The sequence below is a fragment of the Aulonocara sp. 'chitande type north' Nkhata Bay genome, linkage group LG15, assembly GCF_057382095.1.
Source record: "Aulonocara sp. 'chitande type north' Nkhata Bay isolate Kocher_YH1m ecotype deep benthic linkage group LG15, A_spYH_male_GT1.1, whole genome shotgun sequence".
Taxonomy (NCBI): Eukaryota; Metazoa; Chordata; class Actinopteri; order Cichliformes; family Cichlidae; genus Aulonocara; species Aulonocara sp. 'chitande type north' Nkhata Bay.
This window is the reverse complement of record NC_141358.1, coordinates 23011713-23028492: the sequence shown is the minus strand read 5'-3', so window position 1 is coordinate 23028492 and position 16780 is coordinate 23011713. Positions and strand designations below refer to the sequence as shown.

Here is a 16780-nt window from a genome sequence, read left to right as displayed (position 1 = left end):
AAATACTCTTCCCGTTACACTATTGTTGTAATTAAGTCCTGTTTGTGGACATTTTACGTCTTTGTACCTACCTGCTTAAGACGACTATTATACTGTATATTAACATCAGCAAAAGTAGAACATATAGACAGTCATTACCTCCTATGCAGATTAGATCCAGCTACAGCTATGCTTGCTTAATTATAAAATCTTCTTGGTCATTGTCCTCAGGGGCTGTGTCCACCACAGCATACATCTCATGGACTGCCCTCTCAGCTGTTTGCAATGATAGAAACATATTTTTGATAATATGCTAAGAAAAAAAAAAAAAAAAAAAGCAGGTCATCTTTTTTCTTTCCAGATTTGTCAGTTGAAAAATGTTCAACTTCTCATAAACAATTATGGCCAATACTGTCATTTTTTAAACCAGACTTCCATTTTCAGTGGCAAAAGGGTGAGTCAAATACTTCAGTGAACCAAGATCACGTCCTATTCGCACTAGTGCTGAACAATGGGGACTTTTTACTGCTTGTATGAAAAGTTTGGCTTGCAGGACGATTTAGTTTGCAGTGGGTATAGCAGGTAAACAAAAGTCATCTAGAGTCACGGTTTTTACAAGATATTACTTCCTTGGATATTCTGTATCATAGCAACGAAAGAAATACTTCATCTCCAGATTGCTCTCAAGCACTCGCAGCTGGCATTTTTTAGCTGCCAGAAGAAAAAGAAATCTCTTTGGTGCACAGTTTAAAGCAGATCGGATGAACAGTTGTCGAGATATATAGATTTATAGGACAGCTCTCTGTGGAAACATATGGCAACAATAGTTCTTGAATGAAAGAGGAGAAAGCTAAAAGTGCAAGAGGTTAGGTGGTAGTACCATAAATTATTGGATAATTATTATTATTATTTTTAAATAGAAGTGATATTATAAATGTATCAACTTTAGTACATCAAGAAGAAGATTTTTATGAGAGTTTATAATCTAGAGAACTGCCTCAACATAGGAACAGTGAACAAGACAGAAACATTAAGTTGATGTGCTTGAGGAAGGTAGTAAGAGAAAAGTTGTTTATGATAGGTCAAATATCCTAAAACAAATCACCGCAAATAAGCAAAGGCAAGGCATTAAACTTATTGACTCACACCTGTGTGGGCGGCTGGAAAAGTTGTTTTCTCTTTGGCTATGTATATCAGCATGCATATGCACTGGTGATATGGTTGTATAAGTGTATATGCAGTATTATTAACACTGATTATCTGTCGGTAGTTGATTTGCACATCCATCTGTGGTTGTTTACTGGCATGTATCTGTCTCCACTGCTGATTGCATCTATTCACTGTTGCCTCACCTACACCAATCATGTCTTTATAGTCTAAATCTGCTGTTATTTAACCTTCATCACTCAGGTTTTCACTTCTGTCGCTCTCAGATTGGTGAGTTAGAAAAATGTTTTAACAATTGCATGTTGAAAAAACATTGGAAAATCACGAGTTATTAATGAGACACAAAGCCTGTTCTACAAAGGTTGTACGGGTTTGGGGTTCATGTTTTAACTTCCATGTTTAAAACAACCTTTTTGTTTCTATTTGCTGTTTGGTTTGTAATTGACCAGTCAAACAGGCTAAAGTCCCCCAGTGCAGTGTGATGAATCAGAAAACACAGTTTTAAGTAAATTATAGCACAAATTATCAAAAAGCATGTTAAAGTGGGCATACAGTGTCCTCGGTGTCATGGTTGGTCTGTCACTTGTCATTCAGTCAGTCTTTTGAGACTTGTCATTCTCAAAACATACAATGGGTGATAGCTAAAGCCATCTTTTATTTACAGTGTTTCCTAACATTGCAAACAAATGTACACATTGCATGTTGAGCGTTTGAATATAGATGTTCTGTAGACTTCTTTCTTAAATGTTTTAAAAATACTGTGAAATATTTTGTATCTGCCCATGTTCATTATGAAATGTAATAATGTAGAGACAACATGAAAATTGGTTTAGCTTCTGGATTGCTTTGATTAATGATAATGGAATTAAGAAAATATAAGAAGACTATAAGAAACCTTCAATTAATCTAGCTGCTGCTCAAGGCATGTTAGCATTATATTACATCCTGCTGCTCAAGGCATGCATTGAGATTTAGCTACGGGTTACTAAACTTGCAACAAAGATGCATAACATGTCCTGTGATGCATATAGCCTAAATAAAAAAAAATTAAAATGAAAAACCAAAAATATCACAGGGCTTTTTAAAGAGACTCTTAGCTGTCAGTAAATGGTTAGAAAGTCGTTAATATAATTGAATTCCTAAGAACATCTGAAATTACGATGCTTTGGGGAAATGGCTCTTGGATTTCAGAAAGTTCACAGAATTTTACTATTATCCTATCTTTAAGATGCTTTTGGGAAAACTGGCTGGAATTGCAATTTGACAAGTTGATCTTCAAAACACTCAGCTGCCACATATCGTTAAGTGAAAAATCTCCCTGCGCTGATTTGGATCTTATTCAAATTTAAGAGGGACGCTGAAGCACTCACTGTGGTTATTTTCTCTGCTACGTGCTCATTAAGCCTGAAGAGGGAAAAAAACACCTAAACACAAGTTTTTTGTTGGTGCCTCTATCGTTTTCTTAAAAAATTCTTTAATTGTGACTTAAAATTATAGTGACGAGCATAACTACACTTGAAGCAGTTGAGCAGCCTTTAAGAATAAACTGTGTGTCGGTGAAACTGGAGAAAGTTGCAGGAACAAATCAAATCTTGTCAGGCAGCTTTAGCTTCTCCTGAAGCTGCTGTTTCCAATGTAAACCATGTAGTGTTCAGTTGCCTGTATATTTGTGCTTTCCTTATCACTGCTTTACTCCCTGACCACAAAAACCAAAGTGCAGACACTTTTTCTGATCATATCAAAGTCTGCTGGCCAGAATTTATTTCCTAGCAGGAGTGGACAGAAAACTGAAAACTACAAATGACTGCACCTCTTAACATACTATCTTACTAGGTCTGCAGTAACATTTTGAAGCTATTTATATTTGACTTCCATTATATTCTGCTCTTGGACATACTGTAGTTTTTATTCCACTATGCTTCTATTTAAAACAAATCATATGATCCTGGAATATTAAACCATTTTACTACCCCTAGTAGTTATAATTAACTCCACTATGACCAGCTAAAGCATTAAACTGTGGCTGCATATTCATTTGACACCAATAATGATCCAGTGATTGATATATTACTTTGAATAACCCTTTTGCTTAATGAGCAATTTAATTTTTAATCTTTAGGGGAACAGTAGCAAAAATAGGTCCCTACATAAATACTCTGATCATCTCACTTTTAATTATGCAAATCAAACTGATTTATAGGACCAGAGACCATTTAGATATTGTATTAAACATTGGAAATCACATAGACGTACACATTTCTACACTGGGTGCGTTGGTCCATGACCAATTCTGGACATCTATACAACATCCGACTTGGTCCACAATTTGGACGTCCAACCATGACCCAACCCAACCTATGATGTTCAACATTTCAGACTGGATCATTTTTTGGGACGTCATGTGAACGCCTATGACAGGTGCAGGGAGCTTACATGGTTAAGTAATGTAAGATTTTTTTTATTTACAAATATCAACATTGTTGTTATCAACATGACACGTGAATACAGATTGTTTATAAACAAACACAATTTCTCACGTGTTAGCTTATTGATTTTTTTTTTATTTGACATTTTTTAACTGGTTTATTTATTTTAATTAATCAACTTTTTTTTGTAACCAGGCAAAAACTGTTGAAATCAATGTTAAAATGTAAAATAATAATAGTATTTAGAAAAATGTTGGAATTCCTTTTAAAAGGAGTACACTGTGTTTAATAAGTTTAAAAAACCACTTGCATTATAAATGGTTTGTTTTTATTTTAGTGAGGCTGGTCTTATTTTGAAGAGGAACTTCTAAAGGACATCTCTGCGACATCACTTTGTGAGTATATAGGCAATATAAAGGATTCAAATCATGGTTTTTGATAAACAAATTTTCCATAGACTCACTTCTTTCTGTGTGATTAACCATGTTTTTAATTTATAGGATGCCAATTAATGGACATCATGCATTTTGTCCACACTTTAAAAATGCCACCTTAAATTACTTCATAAATTAAATCAACAAACAGGGCTTTGAGAGTAGAGTTTTAAGCTTAAGCCATCGACCCTTCTGGCCATCACCAGTAGGCGGTAGGTGAAGTGTCTTGCCCAAGGACACAACGACCGAGACTGTCCGAGCCGGGGCTCAAACCGGCAACCTTCCGATTACAAGGCGAACTCCCAACTCTTGAGCCACGATCGTCCCAAACTCAGACACTCACTACATTTTATTTTAAGGATTATCAAATTACAGTTACTAAAAAACCCTCAATACTATCATTTCTTGGTAATCAAATACATAAAACATCATATGACACTATATATTTTGTTGATTAATTTCCATTTGGTACTCTAGCATGTATTTGGGGCAGCAGCAGGACTCATATGCATTAATTAAAAATAAAAATTAGTTTTCAATATCACACATAGATACACGGGTGCAGGGGGGCAATATCAATACAGTGGGGCAAAAAAGTATTTAGTCAGCCACCGATTGTGCAAGTTCCCCCACTTAAAATGATGACAGAGGTCAGTAATTTGCACCAGAGGTACACTTCAACTGTGAGAGACAGAATGTGAAAAAAAAATCCATGAATTCACATGGTAGGATTTGTAAAGAATTTATTCGTAAATTAGGGTGGAAAATAAGTATTTGGTCACCTCAAACAAGGAAAATCTCTGGCTCTCACAGACCTGTAACATCTTCTGTAAGAAGCTTTTCTGTCCCCCACTCGTTACCTGTATGAATGGCACCTGTTTGAACTCATCATCTGTATAAAAGACACCTGTCCACAGCCTCAAACAGTCAGACTCCAAACTCCGCCATGGCCAAGACCAAAGAGCTTTCAAAGGACACCAGGAAAAGTATTGTAGACCTGCACCAGACTGGGAAGAGTGAATCTACAATAGGCAAGCAGCTTGGTGTGAAAAAATCAACTGTGGGAGCAATCATCAGAAAATGGAAGACATACAAGACCACTGATAATCTCCCTCGATCTGGGGCTCCACGCAAGATCTCATCCCGTGGGGTCAAAATGATCATGAGAACGGTGAGCAAAGATCCCAGAACCACACGGGGGGACCTGGTGAATGACCTGCAGAGAGCTGGGACCAAAGTAACAAAGGTCACCATCAGTAACACACTACAACTACAATCTGTATAAAAGACACCTGTCCGCAGCCTCAAACAGTCAGGTTTTTTTTTTTTTTTGGCTCCTCCCCTTTGTGAGTGTGGACGCTTCATCTCTTTGCTCTTGAATGCTTTGCTTCTTATATTGATTTTTATGCTGATTTTTTCCCTTTTTTCCGTGTGAGCTTACCTGCGATAACTTCTGGACACTTGTAGATCATTAGGACTAGAGTGTTCTTAACAGAAACAGCAACATTTTATGGTTACCTTGTCCTCAGCGCTCCGTGTGTCTGTGGCCTAGACACAGCTGAAGCCTGATTACAGCGTCTGGGCACCGAGCAGCCTCAATAGCCTGGAAAGGTGCTAACCGCTAGGCTAACTAGCAACAAGATGCCTTCCCTCTCCACAGATGACTACCACAGCCTCCTGCAGAAGATTGCAGTACTGGAGACAAAAATTCATCGCTTAGAAGTAAACGTGGAGGTAAATGGACTGTGTGGAAATGAAACAACCTTGCCTTTGATTCAAAACAATGGCGATGAGCAAGCTAGTACACAGCTAAGGAGCACAGATAACATGACCAAGAAAGTAGACTCTGTGCATTATTATAAATCCTCAAGTGATAATCCCCCCTTAGACTGTCTTGGTGCAAAACCAAGACATAAATCATGTCTCCTGGAAGGGGGAGGACGTATCACAGGCAGGGCACAGCGAGCTGAAATCTCTGAAACCGACTGGCCTTCACTTCCTACGAGACAGAGAAGCTCTTCTACCCCTGTATACAGGAGGAAACAGGACTGGACAACCGTGAATAGGAAGGTTAACAACAAACCTCCAAAACAACTGAATGTGAAACTGCAGAACAGATTTGCTCCACTATCAAAGGACCCTGGATCTATATCGGACAACCATCCATCTAAAAGCAGCGAAATAAGGTCTGAAAATCTGTTGAAAAGTGAAAGGCCACAGGGAAAGCTAAAGGCTAGGCCTGAAACTCTGATTGTGGGTGACTCTGCCGTAAAGGATGTACAAAGGATGTGCGGTAAGAACACTAAAGTCCTCTGCTTTCCTAACGATATGGTCAACAACCTGAAGGAGAGAATTCTTCAAATTGCAGATGAATATCCAACTGTGACAAACATTGTTCTGCATACAGGGTCAAACGATGTGTCCAAACAACAGTCGGAGGTTCTGAAACGGGACTTTACTGGATTATTAAATACTGTAAACTCTCTGAATGCAGCTGTATTCATCAGTGGACCTGTACCGCCGGTCAGAGGAGGAGACGAGAGATTCAGCAGGTTGTTTACACTGAATAAATGGCTTATATCAGCATGTGCTGACCACTCAGTGCATTTTATCGACAACTTTAATATTTTTTGGGAACGCAGGCATCTGTTCAAAGCAAATGGATTTAATTTTAACAAGTCAGGGGTGAAGCTGTTCACCTCCAACTTGTTTTATTCCATACGTCATCCATCTGTGCTTGGTGCCAAGGCTGAGATAAACGAGGAGTTATCTCATAAAGAGGAACAAACAGTACTCCAAGAACAGACAAAGCCCAGCAGAAACCTTGAGGAGGAGCTCCATTTGCCCCCACCCGGGAGGAGCCTCAGAAAGGAGAGACATCCATGGCATCTGAGGAAGAGCCTCAGAAAGGAGAGACATCTAAGGCAAGAAGAGGGGTCCCTATTTGCCTCCAACTCTCTCAACAACACCAACGACCAGGACAAGGGACCACGACCTTCCCCAGTCCCCCAAACCCCTGACAGGCCATCACCCTCCTCCCCCTCCCTTTCTCCCTCCTCCCCACACCTGAAATTCACTGAGGAGATGATGGAGCGGGTCAATGCTGGGCTCAGATCTACCCCCCGTCCCAATCCCTTTTTGTCCCCCATAAACCCCCCACCAGAGCGGCCAAAGGTTCGCCATCGAGCCCCACCCTCAACAGAGCAATCGAAGTCACATTGCCCAGCCTCGCCCCCCTTAGTTCCTCTTCATGCCCTGTCTCCGCAGTCTGATGCGTGATGTGTGAAGGGTCCGGGCTGTGAGGATTATGGCAGTGATGACTTTTCCCAGGAGAAGCTGGGACCCTGTTTACTAGAAGGTTTTAAAATTTCTGTACTTTTAGGTGACAGGAGACATGTGGCCTGGTCAAAACACAGAGAGCTGCACTCTAAAAGATCTTTAAACATAGTAAACATACCTTGTGTGCCACAGACTGCTCCCAAACACGAGGGGACAAGTAATACCTCTAAAACACTTAAGTTGGCTTTATTAAACATTAGATCTCTAGCTGGGAAAACATTTTTAATTAATGATTTAATCACTGAGCACAGCCTTGATTTTATGTTTTTAACTGAAACTTGGTTGGACCAAAGTAACAGTGGAGCTGTTCTCATCGAGACGACCCCTCCTAACTACAGTTTTATCAGTGAGGTCAGGGCGAGCAGGAGAGGAGGAGGGGTTGCTGTCTTATTTAATGAATCATTTCAATGTAAGCAGCTATCTCCTGGAAGTTTTCAGTCTTTTGAATATGTGGCTTTACAGCTGAAGGCCCCATCCAAAGTTGTGTTTCTTAATGTTTACAGGCCTCCCAAATACTGCACAGACTTTTTTAATGACCTCAGTGAACTGCTGTCTGTGATCTGTGTTGATTTTGACTGTGTAATTATTGCTGGGGATTTTAACATTCATGTGGACAACCCTCAGGACAAAGGGACTAAAGACCTGAGTAACACTCTGGGCAACTTTGGGCTGACTCAGCATGTAACAGAGGCCACACATAATAGAGGACACACTCTTGACCTACTGATCTCCAAAGGCCTGAGCATTTCAAAGGTTACTGTGTCTGATGTGGGCCTGTCTGATCATTACTGTGTTTTCTTTGAAAGTAAAATCTCAGCCCACACAAATATATCAACAACAGTGATCACAAAACGGTGTATAACTGAACACAGTAGTGCAATTTTTAACCAGGTCTTCCCATTAACACCTGACCTGTCCAGAGGGTCAGTCAATGAGCTCGTCAATAGCTTCAATGCTAACATGTTAAATGTAATGGACACTATTGCTCCCATTAAGGTGAAGGTTATCTCTGGAAGGAAAAAGTCTCCATGGAGAAACTCCACACTGGTGAAAAATGAAAAAAGAGAGTGTAGGAAAGCTGAGCGCAGATGGAGAAAAACAAACCTCCAGGTTCATTATGACATTTATAAAGAGAAACTTCACAATTATAATTTACAACTGAGGAATGCAAGGAGGTCCTACTTCTCTGACATCATCACTAAAAACAGCCATAATGCTCGGGTCTTATTTTCTACAGTTGACAGGCTAACAAACCCCCCTGTGTCAGTGGCAGCTGAACTTCATTCGACCATGGCCTGCAATGACTTTGCCAAATTCTTCACTGAAAAAATCCAAAAAATTAGACAAGCAATTGGTACATCAACAGCAGATCCAGGATATGTACTGTGTCCACCAAAAAACTGTTTAAACACCATGAAACAGTTTCAACCTATTAACAGCAAAGACCTGGAGGACATCTTAGGTCAACTGAACAACTCCTCCTGCTGTTTAGATGTCCTGCCAACAAGTTTTTTCAAAAAGGTCTCAAAGACTTTAGAGTCAGACCTGTTGCAGATCGTCAACTTTTCTTTATTATCAGGTGTGTTTCCAGAATCACTAAAAACTGCTGTAATCAAACCTATACTGAAAAAGGACAATCTTGACAAGACACAAATGAACAACTACAGGCCGATCTCAAATCTCCCGTTTTTAAGTAAGATCATTGAAAAAGCAGTTTCTCAACAGCTCAGTTACTTCTTAAAACAGAATAATTGCTACGATGCCTTCCAGTCAGGTTTTAGACAGAACCACAGCACTGAAACCGCTCTGACCAAAGTGTTTAATGACATATGTCTGAATACAGACAGTGGAAAAATGTCAGTCCTAGTTTTACTGGATCTCAGTGCAGCATTTGATACAGTTGACCACAACATATTACTCAAACGACTGGAGAACTGGACAGGTCTTTCAGGAACTGTACTAAACTGGTTCAAAACATACGTAGAAAACAGGAAATACTTTGTATCAATAGGTAACTTCACATCTGAGCAGACAAGTATCACATGTGGAGTTCCCCAAGGTTCCATCTTGGGACCCCTTCTGTTTAACATCTACATGCTCCCACTGGCACAGATTATAAACAACAACAAAATAAACTATCACAGCTATGCAGATGACACACAAATATATATCACAATGTCACCAGGAGACCGAGGCCCTGTACAGGCTCTTGGTAAATGCATTGAGGAAATCAATGACTGGTTGTGCCACAATTTTCTCCAGCTAAACAAAAACAAAACTGAGGTAATAGTCTTTGGCGCCAAAGAAAAACGATTACAGGTCACCAGAGAACTTCAATCTATACATCTAAAAACCACAAACCAGGCGAGAAATTTGGGTGTAGTGATGGATGCAGACCTAAACTTAGAAAAACACATTAAGACAATAACAAAGTCAGCTTACTATCACCTCAAGAATATAACAAGGATAAAAGATCTGATGTCTCAACAGGACCTGGAAAAACTAGTCCATGCATTCATCTTTAGTAGGCTTGATTACTGTAACAGCATCTTTACAGGTCTACCTAAAAAATCAGTCAGACAACTACAGCTCATTCAGAACTCTGCTGCTCGAGTCCTCACTAAGACCAAAAAAGTGGACCACATCAGTCCAGCTCTGAGGTCCTTACACTGGCTGCCTGTCCGTCAGAGGATAGACTTTAAAGTTCTGATGCTGGCCTATAAAGCTCTGAATGGTTTAGGACCAAAATACATCAATGACCTCCTGACCCAGTATGAACCATCCAGATCCCTCAGGTCATCTGGATCCGGTCTTTTATCAGTTCCCAGAGTCAGAACCAGACACGGAGAAGCTGCATTCAGCTTTTATGCTCCTTATATCTGGAACAAACTCCCAGAAAGCCTCAGATCAGCTGAAACACTCAGTTTATTTAAATCCAGGTTGAAGACTCACCTGTTCTCAGCTGCATTTGAATAAAGCACCAAATCCACACTTTAAGCTTAAATTTCAAAACTTACATTTAACTACTGATTTTATCTACTGTTCTGATTTTATCTGTTTTGATTTTATATACTGTTGTTTGTTTGTTTGTTTGTTTGTTTGTTAATTAGTTAGTTAGTTTATTTGCTTGTTTTAATCAATTTTAAATCATGCTTTTTATTTGTTCTTGTTTCTAATGTCTCTGTAAAGCACTTTGAATCACCTTGTTGTTGAATTGTGCTATACAAATAAACTTGCCTTGCCTTGCCTTGCCTTACAACGGCAGGGAATCAAATCCCGCAGTGCCAGACGTGTTCCGCTGCTGAAGCCAGTGCATGTCCAGGCCCGTCTGAAGTTTGCCAGAGAGCACATGGATGATACAGCAGAGGATTGGGAGAATGTCATGTGGTCAGATGAAACCAAAGTAGAACTTTTTGGTATAAACTCAACTCGTCGTGTTTGGAGGAAGAAGAATACTGAGTTGCATCCCAAGAACACCATACCTACTGTGAAGCATGGGGGTGGAAACATCATGCTATGGGGCTGTTTTTCTGCCAAGGGGACAGGACGACTGATCCGTGTTAAGGACAGAATGAATGGGGCCATGTATCGTGAGATTTTGAGCCAAAACCTCCTTCCATCAGTGAGAACTTTGAAGATGAAACGAGGCTGGGTCTTCCAACATGACAATGATCCAAAACACACCGCCCGGGCAACAAAGGAGTGGCTCCGTAAGAAGCATTTGAAAGTCCTGGAGTGGCCTAGCCAGTCTCCAGACCTCAACCCCATAGAAAATCTGTGGCGGGAGTTGAAAGTCCGTGTTGCTCGGCGACAGCCCCAAAACATCACTGCTCTCGAGAAGATCTGCATGGAGGAATGGGCCAAAATACCAGCTACTGTGTGTGCAAACCTGGTATAGACCTATAGTAAACCTCTGTTATTGCCAACAAAGGTTATGTTACAAAGTATTGAGTTGTATTTTTGTTATTGACCAAATACTTATTTTCCACCCTGATTTACGAATAAATTCTTTACAAATCCTACCATGTGGATTCATGGATTTTTTTTTTTCACATTCTGTCTCTCACAGTTGAAGTGTACCTCTGGTGCAAATTACTGACCTCTGTCATCATTTTAGGTGGGGGAACTTGCACAATCGGTGGCTGACTAAATACTTTTTTGCCCCACTGTATCTGGCATTTCAACCTTGCTAATGGAAAAGCTGGAGACTGAAGCTCCAACCATCCAGTTAGTACCAATTTAAGGGAGAAAGAGCTAACTCAATGGTATAAACAGAGCAAAATATATTAGGTGCCCAATACACACAAACAATACTTATGTGGATCAAATTATTGTTGATTTTGGACTTTTCATTGGATTTGTTCATTTGTTGACTATATTACTCCATCCACGACCTACGAGAAGAGGGGATGCTGTAAACATGGCCTTGTTCTAACTTTTTTTAGATGTGTTGCATTCATCAAATTCAAAATGGGCTTATTTGGTTTTTTTTAAATGGCACAATTTAAACCTTTGATATTTGATATATATAATAGGATATCGATATTTCTATGATCTATTGTGAATAAGGGTCATGAGGGATTGCTAGAAGTTGCCTGCTGTTGCTATTGCTTGTCACTAAAAGCTGGTAGTTTGTTTCAAAGATGCCAAATTATCTGCAAACACTCTCCAACCACTTGCCAAGCAGTAGTGAAACTGTAAAGAGTGTGATGCAAAGCAGAATCAGAGACCTTTGCCTTCAAAGTAAAAGTTGCATGTTTTTAAATGGGGTGGTATCAGAGGTGAGGCACATCTTTTACTTGAAAGATGAGGTGAAATTAACCACGGCCCAGTCATTGATGACTTTGTTCAGTGGTGTGAGGAGTCTTATCTCCAGCTGAACATATCTAAAACAAAAGATATGGTTGTTGATTTTAGGAAACAACAAAATGGGCACGGAGTCACTTTAATTAAAGGTCAGAAAATAGAGCAAGTACAATCATATAAATATCTTGGGACAATAATAAATGAAAAACTGAACTTTGATCAAAATTGCAAATCAGTTTGTAAAAAGGGTCACCAGCACCTTTATTGTCTTAGGAAACTTGTTCACTTCCACATTGACCAAAAATTTTTAACTTTGTTTTATCGTTCTTTTATTGAGTCTGTTTTATCCTTTTGTTTGGTGGCATGGTTTGGTCAGACCTCTGTCACAGAGAAAAACTCTCTAAATCAGATAGTGAGATGGTCCAGTCGTCTGATAGGTGAGCCACAGTCTTGTTTAGCCTCCCTGTACTCTAAGCAGGTACAGAGGATGGCTTTATCAATCCTTAAAAATGGTTCCCATCCTCTAAGGGGTGAATTTCAGCTTCTTCCCTCAGGACGGAGGTTTCTATTTCCGAGATGTAGGACAAAGCGTTATAAAAATAGCTTTGTCCCCGTTGCTGTCACTGAATTAAATAAGAACTGTTTTTGATTCGAAATATACTATATATGTGCCACAGTGAGCTTTATATATTTACTAGGTATGTGTGTTTTTAAAGGGATGCCAATTTTTCATTTTTCTGTAAAGCAAATTTACCTTGCCTTTGGGTATAAATAAAGTTACCTTGACCTTGACCTTGTTTGATATAGTTCACTAGGACTTTTTGAACCTCTGGAGATGGACTGGGCACATCTGTGGATGAGATAGTGTGCACGCTGTGAACGAAACTCCGTTCTGACCCAGAACGGAGTTTCTTCTCTTTTTTTTAAACTCCATTTTAATCCTGAAGCTGTGGACCCAGCTGCTGTGGACACATTCCTCCCTCTGACCTGTTTTGTAGGTCTCATCTTTGTTATCTCTGACCTGGAAGAAACCAGGCATGTGTATATTTGCAGTGTGTATATGAATGTGTGTGTCCAGCTGCAGCTCACCGTCGTCACTGAAGTCGTCCACCAGAATGATCTCATAGATGAGATGAACCGGGGTCCTGTTTAAAACACTGGAGAGAAGACAAAAAAAAAAGTGATTTAAAATATTAGTCAGTTTGCACAATCATAAATAAGTATTCAAAACAAATGCATAAATGCATGGAAAAAGCTGACAAGTAAATGCCAACCTGCAGTGATGCAAACACACACTCAGGTGCTCATGAATCCATTATGTACGCAGCACACGCCATACGAAACAACATATTGAAAATGTCAGCCCAAATTCCTGTTATGAAAATGTATGACGTGTCGCCTCTAAAAAAACTATTTCATTAAAGAGGAAGATTGAAACATAAAAAATTCATAACTTTTACTGGAAGAAAATGAGAAAATGTGTTTTGTTCTGGGTGGGTTTCTGTTCCATTTTATTTCATTATTTCTACCGTTCAATAACCTCTGCATTCATCATGTCCTCTGGAGAAGTGTAAAAAAGGGAGAAAAGGAGAGGAGGATGAATGTGGGACAGGGAATGAAGAAATGAGAGGATGGAGTAGATAAAAAAAGAGGATAGAAAAGTGAAAGAAATGAAAAGAGAAAAATCAGGGAGGAAGAAGAGAAGAACAGAAGTATGGTAAGGGGAAGACAGGGAGTGAAGGTAAAAAGGTACAAGAAAGTACATGAAAGATGAACAAGTAGAAAATCGATGGCTGAGGATCACGGTTGAGGGAACGGGGCAGAGGAAGAAAGGAAAGATAAAAGAAAATATTAAAAAAGCAATAGGGAGAGACTGAAGAGTGTAAATGAAAAGGGGGGGAAAGGAAAGGTGAGAAGAAAGAAACCAAATGAGACAGAAAAAAGGTGAAATGGAATGAGAAAGGAAAGAGATCTGTTCCTTCTTCATATTTATCCTGTTCCAAAGGATGAAAATGAGAAAGAGATACAGGCAGGGGCGGAAAGATACGAGGATGAAGAGAGAGCAGGAATGGGAAGGGGGAGTAAGTGGGGAAAAGGGTGAGAAAGTTTAAATGTGAAAATTAAAGGAAGACGAGGGAAGAAAAGAGCTAAAGGAGGGGTGAGCAAGCATAAAGGAGGGAAAAAAGGAAATCAAACTGAATTGACAGGTAGAAAAGGATAGATAGAGGAAAGAAAAACGGGGGGAAGGAGGAGGAAATGAGTAGGAGGGTTGTCACTTGATTGAGACTAAAAACAGGGAGGTACTGTGTATGGAGAAGAATGGCAGAGGTGAAAATTAGCAAGAGACTAGTGAGGAATGGATGGAGGAAAGGTTGGTAATGTAGAGGGAGGAGGAGGTGTGGAGAGAACCTGTGTCTCTGGGGCACTGGACCCCATCAGGAGGAGTTATGGATGCTTGGAGGTAGAGGGTAGGAGAGGTGGGGCGAGATAAAAGATAATGAGGGAGGGGGGAAAGAGAGAGAGGGGGTCAGGGAGAGATATGACAGCATAGTAAGGGAGACAAATAATCCTGATGCTAACTCTCTCTTGCTCTCTCTCTGTGGGCTGAGGGCCGATCAGGAGAGATGGATGAATGGATTGATGGATGAGATGGAGAGGAGGGGGAGGAGAAGGAAAGGTGTGGAGCAGGAAAATAAATGAAAGAGGGAGAGACGGGTGGAATCAAGATGGAGGGGAAAATAAAGACGGTGAGATGAGGTGATCAAGTAGAAAGAAAATAGTGCATTTATCGCATTAGTTCCCATTAAATCACCCTGTATCCATCTATGCATCTATCTATGAAACAGATATGAGTGAAAGGACACAAATCTCTTTTCCTTCTCTCGCTACAACTTTTCTTCTCCCTTTCACAACCTCCAATTCCTCTCACTAGCTTCCATCTACGCAAACACACACAGACACACACAGACCCACACACACACACAGGAGTTCCCATTCTCTGGTTCACAGGCCACTAGCTATGAGGCTTAACCTCCCCTCAGGCGTGCTGAGGGAGAAGCTATCTTCAGCTCACAGAAAATATTATCACCGCTGACAATACCGCAGTCGGCTGCCACAGAATAGCAGCTCTATATCTGCGCCGCTCATTTCCAACACTCTATATATCAGTTTTAGCTGAGAATTTTTTGAAAAATTTTCATTACCTACAGCTGCCATTTGGAGGGTGCTTTCATCCAAAGTGCCTTAAGAGCATGCATTTTTAAAGAGTGGCAGGTGTGGGGCCCCGTGGGAATTTAACCCCACTCTCTGGCAGTGATAGCACTGATCTTAAATGGGTGCTACTGTATGACTGCCAGGGTGAGGGGTTCAATTCCCACAGGAGCCATGTATACAGGCTGAGAGCGTTCATGCTCTCAGAGTAGAGTGAGGCACTTTGAATAAAAGTGATAAAAGCTTCCTCTGAAATATCTGTGAAACAACAAAATGAAAACAACTGTTAAGCAAGAAGAGATATTTAATAAATTCAAAATTAAAATTAAAATTTTATTTGTCACACACACACAACCATACACAGTATGATGTGGGGGTGAAATGCTTGTAGCTGTACAATGTCCGACCATTAAATGACAGAAAAAAAGGTTTTACAATATTTACAATTTAGAGGTTACTACAAAATTTACAAATTAACTTGGGAATTTACAGTAAAGAATGTGCAAATAGCAGAAGAGATTATAAAGATTATAAAGATTATAAATTATAGGAATTATAGGATTATAGGAAATGTGTGGTGGTGCGTGTGGTGATGTGATGTGTGTGAGAGTCCAGTCTTATAGTGACGTGTATGGGAGAGTTCAGTCCTACACCTGGTTCAGGGCCCGAATAGCCTGGGGGAAGAAGCTCCTCCTCATTCTCTCTGTTTTGGCCTTAAGGGAGCGGAGGCGCTTCCCAGACCTCAACAGTGAGAAGAGTCCATTGTTGGGATGGGAGAGGTCAATCATAATCTTCTTAGCTTTGGTCGCTTGGTGTAGATGGACAGCGGGTCAGGGAGCTCTGATTGAATGATGCGTTTGGCTGAGCGCACCACTCTTTGCAGATCTCGTCTGTCCTGCTTGGTGCTGTTCCCAAACCAGGTGCAGATGTTTGCCGTCAGGACGCTCTCGATGGTGCAGGAGTAGAAGTTCTTGAGCGCCTTCAGTGGCAGATGGAAGTCTCTAAGTCTTCTGAGGAAGAAGAGATGCTGACGGGCTTTCTTAACCAGGGTGTTGATATGACAGGACAGGACCATGACAGGTCCTGAGTGATGTGGACACCCAGGTATCGGAAACTGTCCACTCTCTCCACTGGCGTGCCACTGATGATGAGGGGTTTGTAATTCCTCGCCTGCTTTGTAGTGAAGTCCACGATCAGCTCCTTAATCTTGCTGATGTTTAGGAGCAGGTTATTCTCCTGGCACCAGGTCTCCAGGTTCCTAATCTCCTCCAGGTAGGCCGTCTCGATGTTGTCGGAGATCAGGCCCACAACAGCAATGTCGTCAGCAAAAGTGACAATGGAGGTGGTGTCTGATGTGACTACACAGTCATAAGTGTACAGTGAGTACAGCAGGGGGCTTAAAACACAGCCCTGAGGCAC

The 16780-nt window shown here is 40.5% G+C and overlaps 1 protein-coding gene across 1 annotated transcript in view; it reads right to left on the bottom strand.

The window, feature by feature from the left end:
• galnt14 (UDP-N-acetyl-alpha-D-galactosamine:polypeptide N-acetylgalactosaminyltransferase 14 (GalNAc-T14)) overlaps positions 1-16780 on the bottom strand; it is a 255088-nt gene that overhangs the window by 88236 nt on the left and 150072 nt on the right. Inside the window, exon 4 of the mRNA XM_086265026.1 lies at positions 13241-13308. Within this exon, the coding sequence (XP_086121152.1) occupies positions 13241-13308 (68 nt within the window). The remainder of the gene's footprint in view (positions 1-13240; positions 13309-16780) is intronic.